The following is a 25,233-nucleotide window of genomic DNA, read 5'->3' as shown; positions in this document are numbered from 1 at the left end:
TATGTATCTAACAGACATTATCATTTATCTGGCCACAAACATAAAGTTTGTTGATTTTTAAACTCCATTTACTATGCCATGGCTTTGATTATTATAATTGATACCCGAATCGATTGATTTGGTTTTGTTAAATGAGACTGTCAGCTTTCAATAAAAAAAATTGTGATCAGCAAGAAAAGGACAGGGATAGATTTAAACAATCTGCATTTAACGGGATCGTACGTCGTAGGTCCATTTACCTTAGAATTAAGCCATGGAAATATCTGTATACCTAATATATGTGCAAGTTACAACTAGGTCAGAATATAGTCACTGATATATAATACGCACTGCTACAATATGGAATGCCCATCCCACTAGCTATAATATTGGTACCTTCAAAAGAAGAGTGAATAGGCTTTTTCTGGGCAGGCGCGCTCCACCTTAGACTTAAGGTATGATAATGCAGCCGCTTCATCCACTGCTTGTTGTGACTGCATTCAAGCGCGAACCCATTTGGTTGTATAAAAAAAAGAATGCAAAATAGACCTGTAGATTAGACTGCAATCCTGAGATATACCTGCAGAATGTTGCGCGTGAACTTGCGCGTGTCGGGGCAGGTGCGGGTCGCTGCGACACCTCGCTAGGGGCCGCCGCAGCGCCGCTTCCTTGCGCGGGTGAGATTCGTGGCTCGTCCGTGGAGATTTGCCTGCGACAATACAAGTGGGACTTTATACAAGGAACCTCAAATGCAATAAATTCGCTATAAATGCTATAATCCCTCAAAATAGGCAAACCTGTATGGTACAACTTGGAGCATTTGATATGCACCGCACGCCTTTCCTCTACTAGGTAGGAACGGCATTCCGAACCAGTGGTAAATTATTTTGACGATTCAAAAGCACTTTTAAAAGTCTACTTGAATAAAAATCTATTCTTTAGTAATACACACCACCGACACTACCACACAAAACTTTTAGTTTAGATGCAATTGTATAGTCATTTTGGCATTTTTTATGCGCAGTTATGTAGCAGTCGAATTCCAAACTTAACACACAACTTAGTTACCCAAAAAAAAAATTGCTGGGCTTTAGTTTTCGATTTTTGTTGGTTAGAAGCTCTGAGTGTTACCTGGTGTCCGAGAATCACTAGTGGCAAGGGTAGGCCGTCGTAAGGGCATGGGTCGAGGATGTATGGGCGCGGGCACGGGTCTCCGTCCTCTGCCGCGGCCTTCGGGCGCTGTATTGGTCTCCGATAGTTCTAGCGAGTAAACGTGCCTTGCCAACACTCTTGTTAAAGTTTCCATTGTTTTCTGGAACAAAAACACTTGTTGAGATGCGTTTAAGCTCCCGCCGTTTAGAAACCAAAGGGGGTATATGGGTTTAATAAAAAGTGTCCTTCCTCTTCCAGCTTAGCTCGCATCCATCTAAGACTGCATCATTACTTACCACCAGGTGAGATTGCAGTCAAATGCTACCCTGTTTCTGAATTTTAAAAAATACCCACGACTTCGATCGCGTAGATTACACAAATTTCAATCAACATATTTTACCCCCCTCAAAAGTTGTATTTTTAAAAATCTTTACTAATCGGATGTCTACGTTGTAACAGCTATCTGCACGCCAAACTTCAGTTCAACCCGCCTAGTTTGAGCTGTGCGTTGAAAGATCAGTCAGTCAGTCAACTTGTCCTTTTTATATATTTAGATTCTACTACTTACCATTAAGGTCCCATCATATACATTTAAAAGCTTCCTTGCAAGAAAAAATATAATCAACCCTTACCGCCCATTCCTTGATTAAATCTTCCCAATGTGTAAGTCGCGTCAACAGTTCCATAAAGTTTTGCCACAGCTCTGGTTTGACTGCCACGTTCAGATTTGCCTTTATCCACGTCACTATCAGAGTTTGAAATAACGCTGGAGCTAAAAAACCACCTGCATAAAAAAACAAAAGTATTCTAATTGACTTCCAAAAAAGAGAAGGTTTTTAATGCGACAGGCATTTTTAACTTTGATTCTGGAAATAGCAACGAAAACAACCGTCAATCTTTTGCTAGCACAAGTGTAAATTAAAAATTTATAACACCCCCGACAAGTGAAGTTTACAGTAATAACTTGAAAAGAGCTGATAACTTTCAAACGGCTGAACCGATTTTCTTGGATTATGGCTAAGAACACTCTCGATCAAGCTACCTTTCAAACAAAAAAAAAAAAAAATTTAAATCGGTTCATTCGTTTAGGCGCTACGATGCCACAGACAGATACAAAGATACACACGTCAAACTTATATAACACCCCTCTTTTTGGGTCGGGGGTTAAAAATCAAGAAAAACTTATGACAAATGTTACCAAGATTTTATGGTTTGGATTTTAAGATACGCGTTTAGATAAAGTAGTGTATGAAACTCTACATAATTAAGTATTAAAACACTCGTGCGAATGCTATACTATTAAAACTCAACTGGCGGCTCATTTTTTAAACCCACACTTGTGTTTTAATAGCCTCTATTAAGCAACCGTTTCATTAACTACTATAATGAAATTACCTAGGGTATCTTGTTTTCTTTTGGGCGGTACTTTCGTCAGGACCAAAGATGTTATCTGCAGCAGTACCAGTAGTAATTGTTCCCTGTTAAAGAAAGAAAGATAATCAATTTATTTATTGTTGGTGTCACAGATAAAAACAAAACATACAAATATAACATTTTCATCTGTGAAGCCACATCAAACGGGTGTACAGCCTAATACAATGCACAAGCATCAACACGCATAAAATGCAGGACGCCGATTTTCAGCTGTAACTTGGGTGACGTCACAGCTACAACAGGTAAAAGTTGTAATCGTTGGTGTGTACAATAAGTATAAAAAATGATTATGATCATGTTCTTAAGAAGTAATCAACTTATTTCAATTCATAAGCCTGTTCGAATAGCGGGTGAATTCTGCATTTCCAATAACTGAGTGTAGATCGAGCCAAAAAAACATGTATGTTACCAAGAGGCAGCGTCCATCGCGACGTGCATGACCATGTATCGGTAGATGTTGAGCACGCGCTTGCAGGTGTCGGTCTGTTCGTCCAGCAGTTGCGGAGACCCCAAGCCCCCGGGCGGAGCCACCGGCGACGCGCTCGCTACGAACACGTTAGCTGCTTGCGTCATAAATATCTGAAGCACGTTCTAGAACAATTGAGAAAGAATGACGGGCAAAACGGGCGTAAATTCATCAGAATTGTAATACTTACTAGTACTTTATGTATGGCTACAAGAACTAGTCGCCAAAGAACAAAGATAGTGCCATTGAATGTTCGTATATGCATGCATGTACTCAGTAATGGTTTAGTAACTCTGTTTCAGTTTCATAATAGTTTCATCACAATCAGATCAGAATAGTGTGGAAAAACAGTTATGTTTTTCAAAAAATACTGTGGGAACTCTTTGATTTTCCGGGATAAAAATTTGCCTAGGTCAATTTCCGTGTTGTAAGCTAACTCTGTACTTACATTTCACCAAAATCGATTAAACCGTTGGGCCGTGAAAAGCTAGCAGACAGATAAACAGACAAACACACTTTCGCATTTATTATAATATAAAGTATGGATGGTGGACAACTCAAAAGAGTTATCCATACTAATATTATAAATGCGAAAGTGTGTCTGTCTGTCTGTCTGTCTGCTACGTTTTCACGTCCCAACCGCTGAACCGATTTTTATGAAATTTGGTACAGACTTGGGGTACATCCCGGGGAAGGACATAGGCTTCTTTTTATCCCGGAAAATCAAAGGAATAAAAACCGATATCCACGCGGGCGAAGCCGCGGGCATTCTCTAGTATAACTTAAAACAAAATCCGATACTATACCTGCATCCCCGCTCGCACCATAACATTGTCCCGACCAATGGCGCCCAAATACGAGTCATTGCGCAGTCGCCGCGGCGGCGCCAGCGGCTCCCCGCTTTGCGCCAGTTGATGCTCGTATATACTCTCCATCAGAAACGGCGGGATTTCCGCCACCTACAGACAAAACGATTTACCCATAACTGCCGTTTTTTTTTCCTAAAAGTAGCTAACTAATTTTTTAAGTTCGCCAAAAAACATGAGGATCTAGAAAAACTGGCGTTGCTAAAAGTTTGCTATGTAGGATCAACAAAAAACTAGCAGAATATCTTGGTCCTACATATCATTCTTCTTTAAAAACATAATTTATTTATTTATTTATTTATTTTATTTTACATCTAATTGAACGGCAGTGCCACTTACACGAACTAGATGATTAATTATTATTATACAAATACAAAAAGAAAAAAAAAAGGTAAAGATAGAGCAAAATATGATACAATAAAAGATTTTAAATTTTGAATAATATGTTTTTGAAAATTCCTATGTTTCTTGGCTATAACACAAACTGCTTTTTGCAGTTAGCTGATTTTTAGATTAGAAAATAAAGAATATAACAGTTCGACCCAACACACACAAGATCAAATTTTGTTACTAATTGTAATTATGTTAAAATTAACTAGTTACTGTATCCAATACGGTCTACAAAATATAATAAAGGGAGACAGATTGAATATAAAGAAAGTAAAAGGGGGAAAAACTTATACTGACATTCATCTGGATCCAGTCCTTATAAAGTGCGATGACCCGGCGTATAGCCGCCGCGTGCGAGAAAGGCAATAGGAACGCTTGACGCAGAACTTCAACCGTGAAGTCCACGTGCTCTCGGGACCAGCAACAGAGCACATCGCGGACCACTTGCTCTGAGCTTAGTTCCTCATACAAACCTGAACCTGCTGAAAAAAAAAAGATTTTTTATTTACTAGCTGATTCACCCCAGCTTTGCTTGGGTTGAACTTCTGAAAATCCTTTTATAGTAGAGGTCTATCTAGTATGGAGCGAGTATGGAATTCTTTAGATGCAGTGATGTAAAATCGCTCAGGTATTTAATAATATTTATTACTAAAGAAGTTGTGCAGGCATAGACAATAGACATGCTATCTATAAACCTAAAGCTACAAAGTTTGGTAAGCTGTAAATTGTGGCAATTGTGAATGAAATTTCTTCTTCATGATGCAATGATCACACAAGGGTTGGCTTGTTGTTCATAGATACAGGCACATACTTAGGGAATTGCGAATTGAGGCCCATTATGTTCACGGGGATACCTGATTCCAAGCTTGGATGGGGCGTTATAGATGCCGAATCATGTGAGGAAGCTCTGCTCGAATCCGACGGATGTCCTCCCACTGTAAACGAAGTTTCCTCTTCATGATGCAAAGATTGCGCAGGCGTGGGCGTGCCCGAATGTGGGAACTGCGATCCAGTACTGGTCATGGACGATGGCTGTCCACCATCACTGCCTGGCTTTTTCATGAAGTGTACGTAATTTGTCACCCATTTTATTAAAGTCACACGGCACAGCACGTAATCGTCTTCTAATATGGTGTGCTGCACCGGCAATTCTGAAATATTAAAAAATCTGTATTACTACTACTATTATTAGAAAAGTGAACCAAAAAGTTGATTTTTGGTCCAGTTTTCTCATATTTCATGAGTAAGAATTTTTTTAAAGTATTTTTATGCATGAATCATTTTAAAATGGCTTTTGTACAAAGGCTTGCACAAAATTCAAATACTTATTATGACCAATCACTCAAATCTTTTTATCAATAATATTAATTATTTATTATTGCACTTTTTAATCAATATTAATGGCTTGATTGACTGTTTATGAAAATCGTTTTAATATAGTGCAAAGAGTGAAGTGAAATATTTTTTTTAGTGGAAACTCACCAAGGTTGGGCTTGTACAACGAGTTTTTGTGATTGAACTGCGGACATATTATCGGTAAGTAGTACATTTTAAACTTTTCTAACAGAAACGCGAAGCTCCTCATCGCTTTCGCATGCGACCTGTCTTTCCAATGAATTTTCGTCACCGTAGTTGCCATGCCATCTAGTAGTATTTCAAAAAAATACTTCGTCTCATTCTCCACTGGTCTCTCATTGGCACTGGCTGGCAATAAGGGCTGTATATCAACACTTTGGACTGGGTTCAAAGCATTTGTATCATGGAATATAGACGCTGACACATTAGCTAATTTTCCCATTATCCCTGTAGGGGTTTGTTCAACTACAACTTTCTTTGCATTATCTGTAGTAAAGTTTGGATGTTGCAAGATGTCTTCCATCTTAATATCGCCCGACTCACTCGTTATGTTGGTTACTACGTCAAATGGCTTTGGTTTGAAAGGGGAACCTATTGTGGGTAAACATGTGTCAGGTAATCCCGGTACGAGTGACGCAAACATCTTGTTGACTTCCGGAGGAGCATTGTCGCCAAGAGCTTGATACCATAAGAGGAAAAATCTGAAAAAAATATTACATTTTCGTGAATTGCTCCTGAACTGGTCTAGTTCCGGGAGCGTAAATATATCAGACGTATGCTATTGCACAAGTGATCAAAGTTTGTGTGAGTAAATTAATTAAATGGACTCTAGTAAAATCACAGAATACTAATAGTAGTAACAGGTAGGTACAGAAGGCTTACTCTGCAAACACGTTTACATAAATATCGACTCTAGTCACGACGCAATAAAGTGCAATTCAGCTCACACTGCATTACTATATCTTAGTAGCCTATAACTAAGTAAACACCTCTCTTTCTATCGCATAAAGTCTTATCTCTCTCTCTTATGAGATAAGACTTATGGGCGGGCCGTCGAAAAAGCCCGCCGCCACGGCGCGGCGCGCCGTAAGTATATTTCTCGAGGCACATAACCAAGTGCTCATGGCCTGGTAACACAATTTTGAACTATACTACACACTAAAAAGTACTCTATATAAAATAAAGACCAGTCTTATAACTTATAAGAGTTTTATAAGGGAATAAAACTTACTTTATGGAATCTGCTCGTAGTTTTTGTGAATTGCCACTGTGTAGAAGTTTCGAGAATATTCGCGTCAAAGAATGCAACTGCCATCTTTTGCCGATCAGCTCTGGTAGAAGACATAATACTTTCTCTAGAAGAGATAGAGCCCCTTCCAATTCTTCTCTACCAGCTTTGTGAACTAAAAATATATCGTATGTTTTAAAAAGTACTTGAAAAGAGAAATTGAATGTTAGTAAGCTTTATGTGCGTGATTTAGCTGTAGGTACCCAAATAATACACAATATTTAAAAGCGTTTCATTTCTGAATCTGATATTGGTCTCTGTAAGAATAATCAAATAATTTATTATTTACATGCAGTTCCCAAAATAATATCATGCTTTTCTTCTTAATGGTACTGTCTATTGAGAGTAAATCTCTACTCGACTGAATGAAATGTTTATTAACATAAGCTACTCAAAACAAAATAGGGCCCACCACATTTTTTGACTGTAACTAGTAAATGCATAAAATTATGATCTTTTTTTTAATAAGGTATGTTGACGTAAAGATTCTTAAATTGTGTAAACATAATTAATTGCAAAAACAGTTTATTTTGTTTACTTAAATAACACACAAACAAAAATAACACATAAACAAGAAATGTAAAAGTTTAACTTAGTTCTGGTTTTTGTCACGTTTTCCACTAACTGCTAAAACTGCTGTAAGTTTAATAGCGAGTAGGGCCTCCTCTACTCCGTATACACTCTTGGAGCCTGTTTGGCACACTTTCAATCAAGTGAACCACATTTTGCTGGGGTATCTACTCCCAACAGACTTTTAAAGCTCTTATGAGCTCTTCTTGACTGTTGATGTCACTAAATCTCCCTTTGAGGCTTCTCTTCGATTGATCCCATAAATGTTCAATTGGATTGAGGTCGGGACTCATCGCAGGCCAGAGCAAAACCGTTATATTGGCGTCCGAGAGTGCTCTTTGTGTGATACGAGCCGTATGTGCGCGTGCGTTGTCTTGCATTAAAACAAAACTTTCACCCACTCTTTGTGAAAAGGGGATGACATGGGGTCGGATCACACGTTCGACATAACTGGCAGCGGCTACTGTACTCTCATTCAGAATTACCAGCTCTGTTTTGCCAGTCAAGCATATTCCGCCCCATACCATCACACTTGGACCCCCCCAACGATCTGTTGCGTAGATGCAAGGATCGGAAAATCGTTCGCCTTCTCTTCTCTACACGCGTACACGTCTATCATCACTGTGAAATTTAACTTTACTCTCGACAGTAAAGAGTACAGACCTCCAATTAGTCATGGTCCAGGCCGCATACTCACGAGCAAATCTTAACCGTGCTGCACGATGAGCCCTTGTTAGTTTAAGGCGGACCAAACGCATTGGGGAAAATTGTTCTTCTTCGTGGAGTCGATTCCGGATAGTTTGGTCACTAACTCGGGTTCCAGTTGACGTCAGTAACCGATTTTGTAACGTCCGGGCAGTTACCGTGCGATCCCGACGTGCAGTTAGATGGATATAACGGTCTTCCTGAGCAGTTGTGGCTCGAACTCTTCCTGATCCACGTCTTCTTGATACACTGCCTGTCTCTTGAAAACGTTCCCATACATTTCTGATAGCGCGTCGTGACACACCGAGTCGTATTGCTACAGACCTCTGAGACATTCCCTCCTGAAGCAAAACTACCGCTCTAGTTGCAGTTTCCATATCCATATGATGACGAAAACCAGGCATTGTAATCGGGACTAGTACGAAATCAAATAAACACAGTGATATTCAACAGCAAACTTGTAAATGACACTAGGAAAACAAGCGACTGAATCTATGCATAGGGGTAAATTTCAAGCACTTGCATTTTTTTGGCTGTCCACTTAACGATAACGTGTGAGTTATTGCTTAAAATATCGTTAAGGATTCATAAACAAGCCTACTTGATGTTAGAATGCATAACTTTGCTTATGATTGACATACCGCATATTTATAAACAAAATTCGAGATTAACTCGTGGTGGGCCCTATTTTGTTTTGAGTAGTTTATTTTGGAAAGGGTAATAGAACCACATTTTATTAATTTTGGTCTCTGTAGACTAGTGATACTCGTATATTATAAGAAATTCTTACAATGTGAAGCAGTTGTTAAATAAATTACAAAGTTATTTTATTTCTATGAATTTCGCTTGGTGCATTAAAAAGTGAAGCCTATACAAAAAATACACAACATTGATTTATGTATCTACTAAATAATGAGAGTGTGGTGCTACAAAAGATAAGCCTGTGATATTTCAAGATAAGCGAGTTCCGCCAGATTACTCTCTACATAAGCTTAGCTTAATTTATGTTATTCATCAAAATACTATGGTTAAGTATGAGGAAATTGCATTTAAATAGCATGTTTTTATTATTATTTTATTCAAAATATTAAAATTTATAAATATAATTTACAAAATTTTAACACACTCAGGTTATATTATAATTTTATTTGTGAAGATAAACTTTCATTAAATAAATTGTTTTGAAATGTTGGCGATATATTATGTATATTTAAAAAATATATATTTATTATTCCTTTACCATGTAAAATCAAATTCAGGTTGCATCAAACTTCTAGCATACACTAAAACGAGACAAGTGGCATTTATAGTCATAATATACGAATTTATTATTATAGATATATAAATATTAATAGTTTTAATATAAACTACGAATACTTAGAGAAACTTAAAAGTTTGGCACAACCTATATGTAAATATAAATGAGATGGATGATTTCTACTATTAATTTGAGCATGACATATTATTTTGTTGATAATTTGATGGATTTGATGATTAATTTGAATCATGAAGTTAATTTATTGCGGTTTACATTATGTGCCACATCCACCACAACTCACCTAGGTGAAACGGAAGTTCTGTACGGCAGAAACAGAAAAAGGAAAATAAGTAAGTGCACAAACTAGCATACTGGTATTTATACTATGCAAAATTTACAATCATAAAATAATGAATGTTAATGTTCGTGTCTTCTTCCTCTTCTGTGTGTCCGTGTATAATTCATCCGATTGAAACTGAACAATTGTTATTGGCATTGAGTGAACATTTAACATAGTACCATCAATGTACAATAGGTGGCATGCTAGTCAAAATTGATAAAACTAGAGGCATTACAACGTATGCCGGGCATTGTTTGATATACTCGTTATATACCAAAAAAATTAAATTGCGCTGTCACAAGTGGTAGGTACTTATGGTTATGAACAACTAGCTGATCCCCGCGACTTCGTCCGCGTGGATTTAGGTTTTTATAAATCCTGTGGTAACTCTTTCATTTTCCAGGATAAAAAGTAGTCTATGTAACTGTCCAGGTCTAAATCTATACCCATGCAAAAATCAAGTCAATCTGTTGCACCGTTGTGACGTGATTGAAGGACAAACCAACAAACACACTTTCACATTTATAATACGGGTAGTGATTAATACAGTTACAGTGTGACGATCCCCATTACCCTTGGATGAATAAGTCATCCAAGCGATCATCTTACTATTAGCCCTAGATGGCATTGGTATCTTACTAGAGTGCCTTGTTACAGCAAGAATACTATAAACCAATACAATGAGATATGTAATGGATAACTACAATTTCTGTTCTAAAGGTGGCTTAAGTGAACTCTCATGAATAAGGTTGGTTGCACATTGGCTACTATCACCAGAGTGTTAATCCTAGCATAGGAAGTTCATGCTTCCTATGGTAGTTATGTAATGATCAAATGCTTTCACTCTGAATCTTAAGCTGCTTATATCATTCAGTAGCCAATACATGTCCATTTAAGTGACCCTACTCTTGACATGTCTAACTCTAGTTGAGCATACAACAAGACAGAGCATTAGTACGGCTTTTCCTTATTCATAGACATCAAAAATGAATTAACATAAACAATAATTACCTATTTTTTATTCATTTCACATACAGATATTAAATTCCTGTATAAATACTTTCTGTTGCAGATTGTAGCCTATGGTAATTCTTGCAAGTTATTAGTTGGTATATGAGAAAAATATAAACTTAAAATAACTACAATCTAATAACAACTAAACAAGCTTCTCGCTAAATGTGGCACTAAGCTATCATTTAAATGTTTATAACTCAAAATTGCCCACCCCACTACTATTTCCCTGCTAATGTTATATATGCACCATATTATAATATAATAATTAAGTAACTTTAAGACTTTGATGCAGTTTTACGAAAGAAATAACTATGTGTACATGTGTGTATAATACATAAGTATATTTACTATTACTTTTAGTAGCAAAAAGTTAAAAATCATTACAATCAAACAAGACTTAACTGTTACTTATTGATTTTAGAGAAACAAAAAGTTCTAGATGACTAAACCGAACACAACAATGGACTCGTTAAATTAATCTAAGTTCAGTAATTTTAGTGGATTAGGTTGACTATTTCATTACTTTGTATTATACATAAATGTCTACTTCATAACTAGATAAAATAATTCATTATTATACCTCAAAAATATACATACCTCTTTGTCGAAGGTTGTTTTCCGCTAATATGAAATTGTCATACAAAATAAAATAAACATGGCTAAAGTTGTTTTCAAAGTAATTTTTCGCTTCATCAGCATCAAAATGTTCTGTAATAATATAAATAAATGAAAATCAATAATTCCAATTTGAATAATAAATACATACTTAGTAATAAGAAACATTTTTGTATGTCGACAACTAAGGAACTACAACATATAGGTAATTTTTTTTACACCTTGTAACTTAGTGCATTCATCTATGAGGCATGCTACACTGTCAATATTTATCTCAATATTTCTTTGATTTATGGCCCATATAACTATGCATAAGAAGAATATTGTGATCCAACAAACACTGAACTAAAACCTCAAAACAAATAATAACTCAATCAAAACAAATATCATAATAGAATTGAACATGTGTCCCAATGATGAATAAGTCGGTTGTTACTTTGCTCTAAAAGTACTTAGTTGGAAATATGAGTATGCACTGTAAAAGCTTGTAATTTTCAAGTTAATATTATGTAAACAGGTTAACAATATAGCTCTACAATTAGTTAAAACTCATAAACCCATTAAGGAAACATAGTTTCTCCATAGATAGCTGACAACACACCGAGATACATCAATTACAGTTATTCTCGACTAATTAGCATCTAGTACGCAATGTAGCGTACGCCGTCCTCAATAAATACTTGTACGATACATAGGAGACTGTTTGGTCTTATACAAACAGAAAATTATGCGTAGAAATCCGTGTTTACTCACCTAAAACAATCTTTAAATGTTTAAGCCTGGTTGTAGAGTCCTTTTTAGAATCCTGAATTTTAACTGTTGATTTCTTAACATCCTGATGTGATTTTTTGGTAAACATCTCGTTGGTGTCTAAGCAGATTTATATTATAACTGTTTTCATTATTACGATAGGAAAACAGTAATTTCACATGGTTTTTTTGTTAAGTTTTCACTGCATTTGTCGGTTGTGTATTGAGTTTTCTCTTCATAAAAAGTCATCGCAAAACTTGACGTTTTGACAAATTGACGCGTAGTTGACGTAACGTAAGCCTTGTCGTATATTTTTTTTTATGGCTCTAGATTCGAACACTTTTGGACTATGTTGGTCATGTGTCGGGCGTGTCGGATGCTAATCGGATGCGAATTGTAAGGTCTATCTACCATTACCAACTAATTATATAACTATGGATTGAAACGATTGAAACATGGTCATAAAGGCGACCGCATATTACATACGCAGAGACTTGTAGAGATATTCTCTTCATCTATGGTTTCTTATGGCCCTCCTCTTTTTTTCTGTAACTAAATAAAAAGTCATTCTTTATTCTTAGAAAGTGAAAAATTTAAAAATGAAGGTAGTGTATTTTCGGATTAATTAACTAAAAATAAATGTACTTAATAATAATTGGTTTTTTTTTTTGTATTTTAACTATCCATATTTACATAGTAAAAAAGATAATAATATAAACTTAAATCTAAACGTGAGGTTTTATAAATTAAAAATACATTTTCACAATACGATGTGCAGGTTCCTAAAAACACCAAAAAATCTCTCTCAGTCACTCTTAATGTTGATAATATAATAAATAATAATCCATAAAAATTAGAGAACAAAGTGCAGTTAAGTCGGCAAGTTTAATTAATAAAGTAAGACAACATAAGTAGTTATTTAAAAATAGACCAGAGTATTAAGCAACCTACTCAAACTAAGTTATTTTCCTCCGGAAGTTGAGCTTGTTCGTGAGGTTTGTAATACTTGCACTATGTACCGACCAAAAAATATTCCTTGATGTGTCTAAATGTAAGTACGTATTAGGTACCTGTAAATGATAGATAATGCATAGGTAAGTACCTACTTAGGTATTTTTGATTGATTGTTTCGGGTTTTAACGTAACATGATCGTTTATAAGGAAAAAAATCTTCGTTGTCCAGCCGTGATTTATCGGTTTCTCCCATTTTCCACGTACGATTTGGATTACCTACTTGTAATTGCGTCAACGGCCTAGTTTTGAATAATGCACTCGATGAAGACGGCGTGCCTTGCCCATTTCAAAAAACAATCTCTGGTACCTACCTACTTCACATACATAATGTACCTCGATCTCGGTGGTCATAATGGCCTCGTGCGTATTATGAGGCATAAGAATGTGCGGCGGTGCCTATTGGGTTCATCCGTGAGGACTGAGGATGCACTTGGTCTCATGCCCCTTGCATCTTGGCATGATAGCTTGTGCCACGGTAAGCTGGTCTTCTTAGGGTCTCCGACCAGAGCCACACTCCAGCCACTTGCGATCAAGAAGTCCCAGCGCCTGGGAATACTGGCTGGAGCTTTGCCTAACGAGTTTTATATTACCTAGGTATCTTTGATAATATGCATGTATTATAAATGACTAGATAAGCAGAATATCGACAATGCCTAAAATAGATTTCTGGTTCGTTGAAGATTCTCACGAAGACTGGTTTTGCGATTTATCAAAATATGTTTTATGTTTTTTTACGTATTATTTTTGATTAGTGACCGCAAGTTCACATTAAACTTGATTATGAGGAATCCTAGCGTAGTCGATACCAAACTGTACAGTAAAACGCCCGTATATAACATAAATTTTAATTTAAAATAAATAGTACGACGCGTAATGTGAATTAGTAGGACGTTTGTTATTAATAAAATAACGTTATAATATTTATTAACGTTATAAATATTAATTTATTAAAGTGATTTTGTATAGTTTACAAATAATACTAAGATATTGAAGTGTTTCGAATTAAAAGATAAATAAAGATGATTTACTGGTTTAGGAGTATAATAATTTTTAGTTTAAGTTTATTAGTGACTTCAAGAAATACCCCTGTAAATAAGGATGTAATAGGTTTTCCAGAATACGAGGAAAATCCTTTACTAGCTAATAAGCAGGTGAGATCTTTACGTTTAAATCAACGGAATCCCGGATATGGATTGATGATCTTGTAAACTCGTTTACTAGGTATTTATACAGTCTGAAGGTCGGTTTTTTGTTCGGGTCAATTAAAACTAAATAAGTAGGTATGCTAGGTATCGTTGAACCATGGTTTATTACGTGCGAACTAACAAAAGGAAAATGTTTCCGCCATGATGTAACGTCATAGCTAAAAATATTTTTACCCGACTGCGGCAAAGCCAAAAGGAAGGGTTATGATTTTAGCAGTCTATGTATGTATGTATGTTTGTATCCAGATTCTGTGTAGCCACCGTAGCGCCTAAACTACTGGGCCGATTTTGATGAATGAGGTGTCAATCGATTCGTCGTAAAGGTCCGGGTGAAATAGGCTACATTTTATACGAAAAAATTGACCTTACGGATGTTACCTGAAAAAAGTGGGGGATCTCCAAATTTTTTTTTTTTTTGGTTTTGTATTGAGTCGGGTGTCAAATGAAAGAGGAGAAAATTCTGAGTTCATAAATATAAATGTACTAACTACAACATTAAAATATACCAAGCGACAGAATACTCTCAGACATACAGGTTCCCTCACGATGTTTTCCTTCATCGTTAAAGCAAGTGATCTGGGTTTTTATTCTAAGCAAGTGATATTTAATTTCTAACTCCGTAAAGTTAGACTAACGTGCCCGGAATCGAACCCACGACCCGAGTAGGAGGCCGATGGTACAACCATTAGGCTATCATTGCTTATCATTTTCAATAATAGAAACAATTTGCTCGCGTTTAGGGTGTTAGAAAGATTTTATCACGCATTCATGACCAAGACGAATCACTAATTTGCCATGATTTGACTTTAATATGATATTGTTCTCTATTGCCAATATTATAATTTTATGGTAATTTTCACATGTAAAGACACATTAACCTAAAGCTAGCAGGTTATCAACAGAATACCTTCTGCTTCGTAATTAATTAGCTGACGGGTTCCCGCACCCATCATCATCATGATGAACCCATCGCCGGCTCACTACTGAGCACGAGTCTCCTTTCTTAATGAGAAGGGTTTCATCCACGCCACAGTCCGCCTCGCTGGGCCATTGTAGATTGAGGTTTCCTTGCGATGTTTACCTTCACTGTTAAAGCAAGTGATATTAAAAGATTGCTACTTACATGCACATACATTAAAAATCTATTAAAAGTATACTCCTGAAAAAGCATATTGTACAATCGCTCCAGCAAAACGCGGGGCTGCAATTGCTTGTATAGTACAGTAAGGCATATAATAATTGTAAATTGAACACTTGAAAAGAACAACCGCCGAGTTTCTTACTGGTTCTTCTCGGTAGGAACGGCAATCCGAACTAGTGGTAGATTATTTTGACGATTCAAAAGCACTTGTAAAAGTTTAATTGAATAAAAATATTTTGAATTTGAATAGTTTTATTTTAACAATTTTTTTACAGAATCGTGTGCCAGTGTACCTGCCATCCACGTGCCCGGAGAACGAGCTGTTCTATCCCGGAGACCAGACCGACGACTGGATCTGCGATTGTCGCCCAGGTAAATTATGTTCTGAAGTAACTAAGGCTGAAATCTATAAAGCGCACTTTGACTTTTACTCAGACTTAAGACAATATTAAAACGAGACAGCATTAGGTAGCTGCCATTAATCTATCTCGTTTTAACAGTGTCTTAAGTCTGAGCAAAATCAAAGTACGCTTTATAGATTTCAGCCTAAGTACCTAATAGTAATAGACGGCGCAGTCATCATCATCATTAACCGATAGACTTCCACTGCCCGGCTAGCATGGGCAGTAGATAAAAATTATACCCCCGATTATGTCCACTGATTTCTATGACATCAGTGGATATAATCGGGGGATATAATTTTTATCTACTGCCCATGCTAGCCAGGCTGCTGGACATAGGTCTCTTGTAGGGAGTCTCTTTCAACAAACGTACAAACTGATTGAAAAATCTTATTACAATGTAAAGGATTATTCAAATGATAAGAAAGCTTGGGAATGAGTTGCCAAACAGCTTTGATAGTTCTAATAGGTGTGATTTTGAAAAGTGGTGATAGCAAAAAAAGAATACCCGGCTGAGTTTGGTGTGGGCTCTTCTCAGACTTGGGCGCATTTGGAACCCTCGTAGCTTTAGTTTTAAGTTTACGTAATTAATTATTATCACCATGATCGATGGCATGATTTTTACAGGAATTAGATAACGCTAGCTTTCAATTTTATTGTAATTTTGAAAATTAAAAAAAGGCAATCTTGTTAGGTCTTGTTAAAAGATTGCAGGTCGAAATCATCGCAGCAGTCAAGTTCGTAACTCATTTGTAGATTTTTCTCCAATATGTAGGTAACGCGTTAGTTAGGGAAATAATACTTAATTACCACTTTACTTAAGGGGCATGAGACGGGCCTGCCCGCGAAATTCAAATTTAATTTGGTTTGGCCACTGTCGCAATTAAAATACCATAAGCCTGCGTTGTCGTATTAGTTTACAAATTGCGAAAAACCAAATTAAATTTGAATTTCGCGGGCAGGCCCTTCGCTTCCACCTTAAAGTTAAACAGTTTTGTAATCTCTTTTCCAGGGTTTCTCTTTCATCCGGACTCAGACAAGTGTTGGCTAGCATACCAAAAAGGACCTTGTCCAGCTGAACAGTATTTGGCGTTACCCTCAGACTCCATGATACCTGTGTGTGTCCCAAATCCGTGTAAAACTGACTCGATGGTCGAGTGGAATGGACAATGCCATCTGCTCGGTTCAAGCGTTTGCGGCGAAAAGTTTCCAGCTGAAGTTCTCTGGATCAACGCCACAACGGTTAGCGTGGATTGTGTCAAAGTCTATTTAAATAATAGATTTTCGCTCGACGCGGACTTCGAATCGACTACAACTTGTCCCCTGGGATGCAGGAGGAGTGTTCAAAACAAATGTACGCCACCACCAAGAGTATAATTTTTTTTAAACAAACAAACTATTGTGTTCTGGCGTGATGCGTGGAAGTTAGAACTAGAAACAGGCTTAGCTTATTAGTTATTACTTCAACAGTCAAGTGCGAGCTGGACTCGCACTCGTGCCATCATACACTACGTAATTTTTTATTTTTTTATTTGCATGGCGGTCGATAATTACGGGACGTCATGGACTCCATAACCTGCTTTTTTGAAGTCTGTTAAAGAGGAGAACCTGATTGTCATTATATTATTGCAACGTTCAATTCAAACCTCAGATTTTTCACGTAGCTTAAGCTACGACGTAGAATCTACGTAGACCCTACTAAGAAACGATTTCGAGAAATTACAACGGGATTTTTAGTAAAACCTAAATCTGTGTGGACACAGTTACGGAATTCAGCTAGTTTCGTTTATTCGACGTCTGTCGTGATGTGCGTAGAAGTTCGAGCGGTTCTCCGATTGGTCAAAATTCGTCACACAAGAGTGTGATGCGACACGACACAACAAAATCGTTTGTTTGCACACTGTATGCGAAATTGAACATTTACGTAAATTCAACAACAAACGTCTATACCTACATACGTACATAAGATAAACAGTCTCAAATTATTCGATAATCTGAGCAATCAGTATTCAAATCGGTTGAGTAGGTATTCAAATGTTGATTTTAGTTATGTATAGTTTTTATGACAGCTGTATTTCTACAAAATATGATATACAAATTAAATGGTAAGAAAACTTAAAAATGCTTATTTCTTTTACAGCCCCTTCTAACTCTACTAATCCTCGTAAGGTTGACACACTGAACAGTACGGATTCTGTGGTGAGCAGATTGTTATCATCGCCTGTGAAAGTATTTCTCTCAAAAGTATTTCATTACTTATTATAAAATTTCATTGTTAAATAAAATTATTATTTAAGATACTTATATTGATTAAGTATTTATTTAATTAAAATAATAACAGCACAATGTATAAAATACCTAACTGTTCACCTGCAGGTAAGTATAAATAAGTAATTCATCTTTATTTTTTTTGGAATCTAAAAAGCCACAACGCAAAAGCTGTGCTAAAAGACGATAAAAAACTTTAGTTACGCGAGTATGGGTAGGTATTGTCATACGTTTGTCTTTATTGATTATGTAATTATTTGTTTTGAGTAAAAACCTAATATTTTTATGTTTTTATTTTTCATTAAAAACATCTGGCGTGGTAATTAAGCGTGTGCAGATGACGCAGGATAATGCCAAGGTATTGTAGTACCTATCTATAAAATATTGAATAGTTATAAAAAACCTCATAGTATTTGTAAGTAGTTAAAACATTATACATATTATGTTTATATTGCTTTTGAAAGCACCTACTGGTTCTTCTTCTAAATCTTCTGTGTAACAATTCGAAACATGTACAACTCCCATTCGTTAGGTAGGTTCAGTAGGTAGTCTTATGAACTATTCTCAATGCTCGAAGCTCTAAACTCAACCAATTAGCCTCAGCCCCTGCAAATATTTCGTGATCGCGATGTATCGCCACCGGTTATCTATGGCAACAGATAGGCGTCCTCGCCGTAACCATGGCAACGGCATACCACCTCATGCCATGAGGCATCGTCACATCCAACTTATATTGTCATTATTTACGATTCTTCAAGTTTTCAATGGCTACTTAGTAATGAACGGAGAGCCTATAACTTTCTATGAAAATGTAGTGTGTGTTCATTTGTGTTAGTGCTACGAATATGAACGAGATTTCAAACTGCAAATACAGGATGATTAAAATAAGGTGAGTTGCTTTTTTATATTATAATCTAGCTTTTGCCCGCGACTTTGTCTACGCGATACAATTTATAGCATAGATCACTCGGGGATGGTGTAGCTAATCAGTAAAAGAATTTTCGGAATCTAATAATTAGTTCTGGAGATTTCCCAATAGGTACATATAAACACACAAAATAAAAAGTCGGGGTCCAATCCCGGGATTCTGATTGTTTGGATATAGGTATTATGAGTATGAATTTTGCCAATCTGCACTTAGCCAGTGTAGATCATTCTGAGAGGAGACCCGTTAGCAGTAATAGTGGATCGTCGCTGTTGATGATGATAACGATTCATGATGTACCTAACTACTACTTAGGTACATACTACATGCATACTAGTACCTAGTCGATTAAATTTTATATAATATTCTTTAATTTGAAAAACGTCTTGTATTGTTAATAAGTACAAAATCTTCCTTGTAAAAGTAATCTGGGCTAATATTGGTGCTCATCAAGGTTTAGATCCAGATCAGGGTTTAAATCCAGGTCAGGGTTCGTTATAATAAACATTAATACGCAGGATGTCGATAATTTGTTCTTTTATAGGCACTATAAGATTTAGCTTTCTTACTGTACCTAGTGGAAGTTGTAGTGTAGGAGACGACGGAGAAACTTATTTTATGGAAATGACAGGAATCTGTAGCTATCGCGACAAAATCTTTCTATTTTCATCGATCGACGAGGAATCAATGATGAGGCAAGCTACCTCTGTACCAAGTTTTGCCAAAATCAATTTAACTGTTGGGCCGAGAAGCTAGCGGACAGACAGACATACACACATTCGCATTTATAATAATTAGTATGGATTTTCATTCAAATCGAAAGGAATCTTGCCTGTCGCTGCGTCATTTTTTCTAAGGTCATTTAATTAACATAAACAAACTTACGTTTAGCTGGTTTACCTAATATACTTAAATGTCTTTGCTTCCTAAAATTTGGTCGTGATCTCTTGGACTATTGGGGGCGATTAATTTGAATATAATCGCGACCACGCTTGCCACTATCGCGATTGACCGTTGACCTACATTTGCTCTACCATCGCTGATTAAGTGCCCTGCAGACCGCTAACTGCAAGATAAGACGAAACCACAAAAATCCACATGCTACTTACCTACAAACTTCAACAGAAAACTGGAATTGAGTACTAGCCACCTGTTTCTATAAAAATAATATCATGGTCAGGCCACAACGTTTAAGTAATGGTTGAAGCCACACGATGCGTTGTGGTAACGTATGAGCGGAGGGGTGAACATCGGTATAGAAATCTCTTTACGAGGATTATTTAATCTCTCGATAACCTCTACGCGTTGTGACCAGTGTTCCTCGCGGATGTTTTGGAAGGACATCCAAATAATATTTCAATAATACCTATCTTTTTGAGTGGTACTTATAGTATCCTAGATATATTATAGTATCCTGGAATCTCTTCTACAGTTTTTATCCATACTAGTAATAATAATATTAATAAGCCAAGCTGATTCATAGTCCCATGTATCAACACTAGACACTCGATAGCATGCGACCTTGCAATGCCAGCCATTACGATGCTCCCAAGTCCCATGATGCTATCTACAAAAGTTTTTTGGGTGTTTGACTTTGAGTGATGTTGCGTAGATCATATTAAAGACAATGGATAGCTGTTGTATTTTGACTAAGTATAAGGTTGTTATATTTTACTTTATATTTCTAGTTTCGATTTACGCAAAGGATAAATGAAACGAAATGTATTTATTCATGTACCTAGGATACCTACTTGTGCCCATACCTATGACATGTTAGGACGAAGAGTCAGGACTCTACCACCGGTTTGCAAAGAAACTTCTACTGAGAAAAGCCCGAAAGAAACTTTTCAGTGTATTTAATATCACTATAATATGATGGAAATTGGAACGAACTACTCGGTACGAAAAGTACTTGGTACTTCTTCTTGACTTCATCTTGTTTTCTTGATGTATTAAACGAAACTTCCATTATTCCAACAAGAAAATAATAAAGATCGGTTACCATTGATCACCATTTGAAAACCACGCCTTATCCAACGATGTCTGGATTCAGTTCTTTTTTCGCTAATAAATACCTAACACTTGATGTCACAATGGTAAAGGAAAATACGTTAGGAAACCTACATGCCTGAGAGTTTTCCGTTATGTTCTCAATGGTGTGTGGAGTCTGAGAATCCACACTTGGCTAGCTTGGTAGACTATGGCTCCTTCTGAGAAGAGACCGAGGCTCAGTAGTGAGCCGATGATGGGATGATCATGACGATTATCACTCACAAACAATTTCTTTTAAACCCCCGACCAAAAAGAGGGGTGTTATAAGTTTGACGTGTGTATCTGTGTACCTGTCTGTGGCATCGTAGATCCTAAACGAATGAACCAATTTTAATTTAGTTTTTGTTTGAAAGGTGGCTTGATCGCGAGTGTTCTTAGCTATAATCGAAGAAAATCGCTTCTGCCCTTTGAAAGTTATCAAGCTCTTTTCTAGTTTTCTTATAGAGGTTTTTGTGTCGGGGGTTTTTAAATTTTGAGTTATTAGGTTGGCGTTAAATAGATATTTTAATACTAAACCTTTTATCAAAGGGTTATCTGGTGTTCACGCGTCATATTACACATATTAATTATTTAACAGGGCTCTCTCCGTCACTCGCTTCATACAATCGTAGTTCCAATTTCATTTGAATATTAAGCAACCAAAGTCCATGAAATTTTGCAGACATATTCTAGAAACTAATATCTGTGTCTGTGGTGTTTTAGATTTTTCTAAAAATATGTAGTTTTAAAATTACAGGGGCTCAAAGATTTGTATGTAAATTTTTAAGACCGCGTAACTTTGAAACCGAATATTTTAACAGAAATCTGGAATACCACAGACATAGATATTAGTTTCTAGAATATGTCTGCAAAATTTCATGGACTTTGGTTGCTTAATATTCAAATGAAATTGGAACTATGTTTGTATGAAGCGAGTGACGGAGAGACCCCTCTTAATGTCGCTTCACACTCACGGTAGTATACTTAACCCACTGTGTACCTAGAGACTGGTAAACATCATGATGATAGAACTAGGTCAGTACACGGCCTAGTTTGCTTATAATTTAGTTTAATTTCAAGATTATCATAATTACTTCGCACACCTTACTCGATAAATTGCAAATGCCATTAAAATCTTTAAAGCCATTATGGAAATGAAGGTTTTTATGGGGCTCTGTAACGTGGCTAAATTATGGAAGAACCCTTAATTTTCTTATATCAAGATCAAGATTGTGTCGTTCTGGCTTACACGAATAATTTAGTAAGTAAATATCTCTTTGAATCACGCGTTACGTAATATTTTTAAATGTGAAAAAAAAACTGGAAAATTTAAACATTAAAAATCCTTCGCAAACGTGGTCGAGTATTACGAATTGCTGTACAAACCCTCATTGCAAAGTTTGCACAGCTATTCAGAAAGAAAGCAGAAACAGCTGAAAAAGCAAAGTAAGTAGAATCAACTCTTCTGTTGTTTAAGTTAAACACCGCATACCTAAACAAGAGCTGTTTCATCTTAGTCCGGGCGGCATACCTATTAACAGTTTGAGAAGCCAATTACAATATCTTTATTATTTGCATAGTATTTTGAGTAGGAACTAACCAGAGTCGGAGAGCCGGTTAGGTAGGTGCTCAGTTTGGTTCGTGAAGTTATTCATAACACTTGTAAAACATGAAAACCTACGATTGTTTTATTTTCTACTGGCTTTTACGAGGGTGTTATTAATTATTTGTTCTCTAGTAAACAAATAGAGGCCAGTAGGTCACTAATGCGTATGATCTAAATGAAAATAATATATTTTCTTATCATATTATAGTAGGTACTACTTATACATAATATATACTTGCATTTATCGTGCATTTATAGCGCTAGTAATACTAGTTTTAGTACCTACCTTACCTACTTAATATTTTTAGGAAATCTTTACCGGTTTGGAATTTTATAATTTTTAAATTTCTGGTCTGGTCTGGGTGGGTAGGGCTTCGGCCGTGGCTAGTTACCACCCTTCTGGCAAAGCCGTTCCGCCAAGCGATGTAGCGTTCCGGTGTAGAAACCAAAGGTTTATGAAAACTGCCATTCCAAGTTAGCCCGCTTCCATCTCATCACTTACCACCAGGTAAGATTGCAGTCAAGGGCTAACTTGTATCTGAATATTTTTAATTAAAAAACCCCTCTTTTGCATTTATAATATGGGCAGGATAGTGAGGTAGTAATGTAGATTATATTATACAATAGATAAGATCTGTCTTCTGAAGGAAATAGGTTGAAGTTTCCTGAAACAAAATTACAGCATACTTTGAAAAGTTCGGTCATAGTCGAGTGAAAATTCACAACCAATTTGTTGTACGATAACTTGGCTCAGTGCGATTACCATCAAGGGGTGTAGCGTCGTGGCATGACGTCACGCATCACTCCCTTAACGCGATAATGCCTATACACACTGCTTCAACTTGCCCTGCAGGCTCCAACACCACACTTTCTAAACTGAAAATAGGGACTTCAAAATCAAGTCATCGGCCTCCTAGACGGGGGATCCAGGGTTTGATCCCAGTTATGCATCTCTAACTTTTCAGAGTTATGTGCATTTCATAAGCAACTAAATATCACTTGCTTTATCGGTGAAAGAAAACATCATGAGGAAATCTGCATGCCTGAGAGTTCTCCATAATGTTCTCAAACGTGTATGAAATCCCCTTTACAACCTCTCGCACTGCCAAGGGTCACTGGTATCTCATATAGAGATAAGTGCTTCCCTGTGTTGTCTCTTCACTTTTTATTTCTTTTTCTCGTTATTGTTTCAACTTTCTGGTACAAATAAATTAAAAAAAAAATCGGTCAATCCACATTTGCCCAGCGTGGTAGAGACCTTCTGCCAAATCTGAGAGGAGAACCTTGCCCTGCAGAGAGCCGGCGATGGGTTGATCATGAGGTTAGAGGTTAGACTTAGAAATTGGTCTCGTGTGTAGTGGCTAATAAGCCAACGGCTACTGGCTCTCCAACGTAATGACGCCTAATAACGCCTGTGAGTTACCAAGGAGCCTGCCACAACAATCAAATCGTTTCTAACCTTGTCCCATTTTTATTTGAAAGAAATGCTAAGGTCAAACTTGATCCTTAATTCACCTGACTGACTCCTGAATGTAAGTGAAGTATACGAAAAAAACTGAGGCATAATCTCAATTACTTATTAAATTGCTGAGGCAGGAACAGTTGAGATGAACGGGTGAATATCTACCTATGTACCTACTGAAATAATGTGTTGTACTTAAATACTCGTTAATATTAAGAGTTGGCATTTTCAACATCAGCAACGATGGTGAAGCAGAAGTCCGGCATCACATCGTGATGGCGAAAAGTGCCTTGTCTCAACTGACCAACATATGGAGAGACATGACCATTTCGCAATGGACCAAATTACTTACATCTAGTCCGCATGCTTGCTTTTTCTATATTCTTATAATATGGAGCCAAGATGTGGCCTTAAGCCCGCCGACCGGAATTTGAAATGTGGGTTGTCTGTCTGTCCGTCCGTCCGTCCGTCTGTCCGTCTGTCTGTCTGTCTGTCTGTCTATCAACCAAGACCAACCTATCAACACAATGGACAAAATCTACAAACTACTTTCAATAGCTTTATTTGTAAAAAGCTGATCTATCTTCCGCAAACTATCCATTAATTTCCAGGACTGATTGTTTTTAGGGTTCCGTACCTCAAAACGAAAAACGAAACCCTTACAAGATCACTTTGTTGTCTGTCTGTCTGTTAATTTTTATACATAATCGTTTTTGATTTATTGTGCAAAATGACAAAAAAAAAATACCCGAGTACGGAACCCTCGGTGCGCAAACCCTACTCGCACTTAGCCGGTTTTTTTTAAGTTGACAGATTTACGTACTCGGTAGCGAATTCATGTTGCTGATAAACATTTGCTTATTATGATTAATTGTGTCAATCGGGCTCTGAAATCAAATTTTCTAAATCTAACAGTAAACGGTGACCTGGTTTGGTGCACTGGTGGTATAGTAGGGAGTTGCGTGCCGCCCAGCGCCGTGTCCGAGCGGGCAGTAGG

The 25,233-nt window shown here is 36.7% G+C and overlaps 2 protein-coding genes across 6 annotated transcripts in view; one reads left to right on the top strand and one right to left on the bottom strand.

Annotated features, from left to right (window-relative positions):
- LOC123875006 (probable Rho GTPase-activating protein CG5521) overlaps positions 1-12,439 on the bottom strand; it is a 40,114-nt gene extending 27,675 nt beyond the window's left edge. The window contains exons 1-13 of one of the 4 annotated variants that reach the window (XM_045920622.1): positions 12,187-12,439; positions 11,416-11,526; positions 9,766-9,783; positions 6,875-7,046; positions 5,770-6,344; positions 5,142-5,438; positions 4,585-4,769; positions 3,838-3,990; positions 2,975-3,156; positions 2,527-2,609; positions 1,764-1,915; positions 1,111-1,291; positions 560-688 (exon numbers count right to left, since the gene is read on the bottom strand). In XM_045920622.1, the coding sequence (XP_045776578.1) occupies positions 560-688; positions 1,111-1,291; positions 1,764-1,915; positions 2,527-2,609; positions 2,975-3,156; positions 3,838-3,990; positions 4,585-4,769; positions 5,142-5,438; positions 5,770-6,344; positions 6,875-7,046; positions 9,766-9,783; positions 11,416-11,526; positions 12,187-12,292 (2,344 nt within the window). In that variant the 5' untranslated portion in view covers positions 12,293-12,439. The remainder of the gene's footprint in view (positions 1-559; positions 689-1,110; positions 1,292-1,763; positions 1,916-2,526; positions 2,610-2,974; positions 3,157-3,837; positions 3,991-4,584; positions 4,770-5,141; positions 5,439-5,769; positions 6,345-6,874; positions 7,047-9,765; positions 9,784-11,415; positions 11,527-12,186) is intronic. The other 3 variants (XM_045920623.1, XM_045920624.1, XM_045920625.1) reach the window with 3 other exon arrangements.
- A 1,465-nt stretch (positions 12,440-13,904) lies between these two features.
- Positions 13,905-18,496, top strand: LOC123875069. Of its 2 annotated transcripts, XM_045920727.1 has the most exons (4): positions 13,905-14,348; positions 15,819-15,915; positions 16,957-17,298; positions 18,085-18,496. In XM_045920727.1, the coding sequence occupies exons 1-4, from the start codon at positions 14,217-14,219 to the stop codon at positions 18,207-18,209; spliced, it is 696 nt and encodes a 231-aa protein (XP_045776683.1). In that variant the 5' UTR covers positions 13,905-14,216; the 3' UTR covers positions 18,210-18,496. The 2 variants fall into 2 exon arrangements, with proteins under 2 accessions (XP_045776683.1, XP_045776684.1); XM_045920728.1 differs by lacking the exon at positions 18,085-18,496 and having other exon boundaries at positions 13,938-14,348; positions 16,957-17,408.
- Positions 18,497-25,233: the final 6,737 nt, after the last annotated feature.

This window comes from Maniola jurtina, chromosome 19, assembly GCF_905333055.1.
Source record: "Maniola jurtina chromosome 19, ilManJurt1.1, whole genome shotgun sequence".
NCBI lineage: Eukaryota > Metazoa > Arthropoda > Insecta > Lepidoptera > Nymphalidae > Maniola > Maniola jurtina.
The sequence above is the reverse complement of the archived record's forward strand: the minus strand, read 5'-3'. Positions and strand labels throughout refer to the sequence as shown.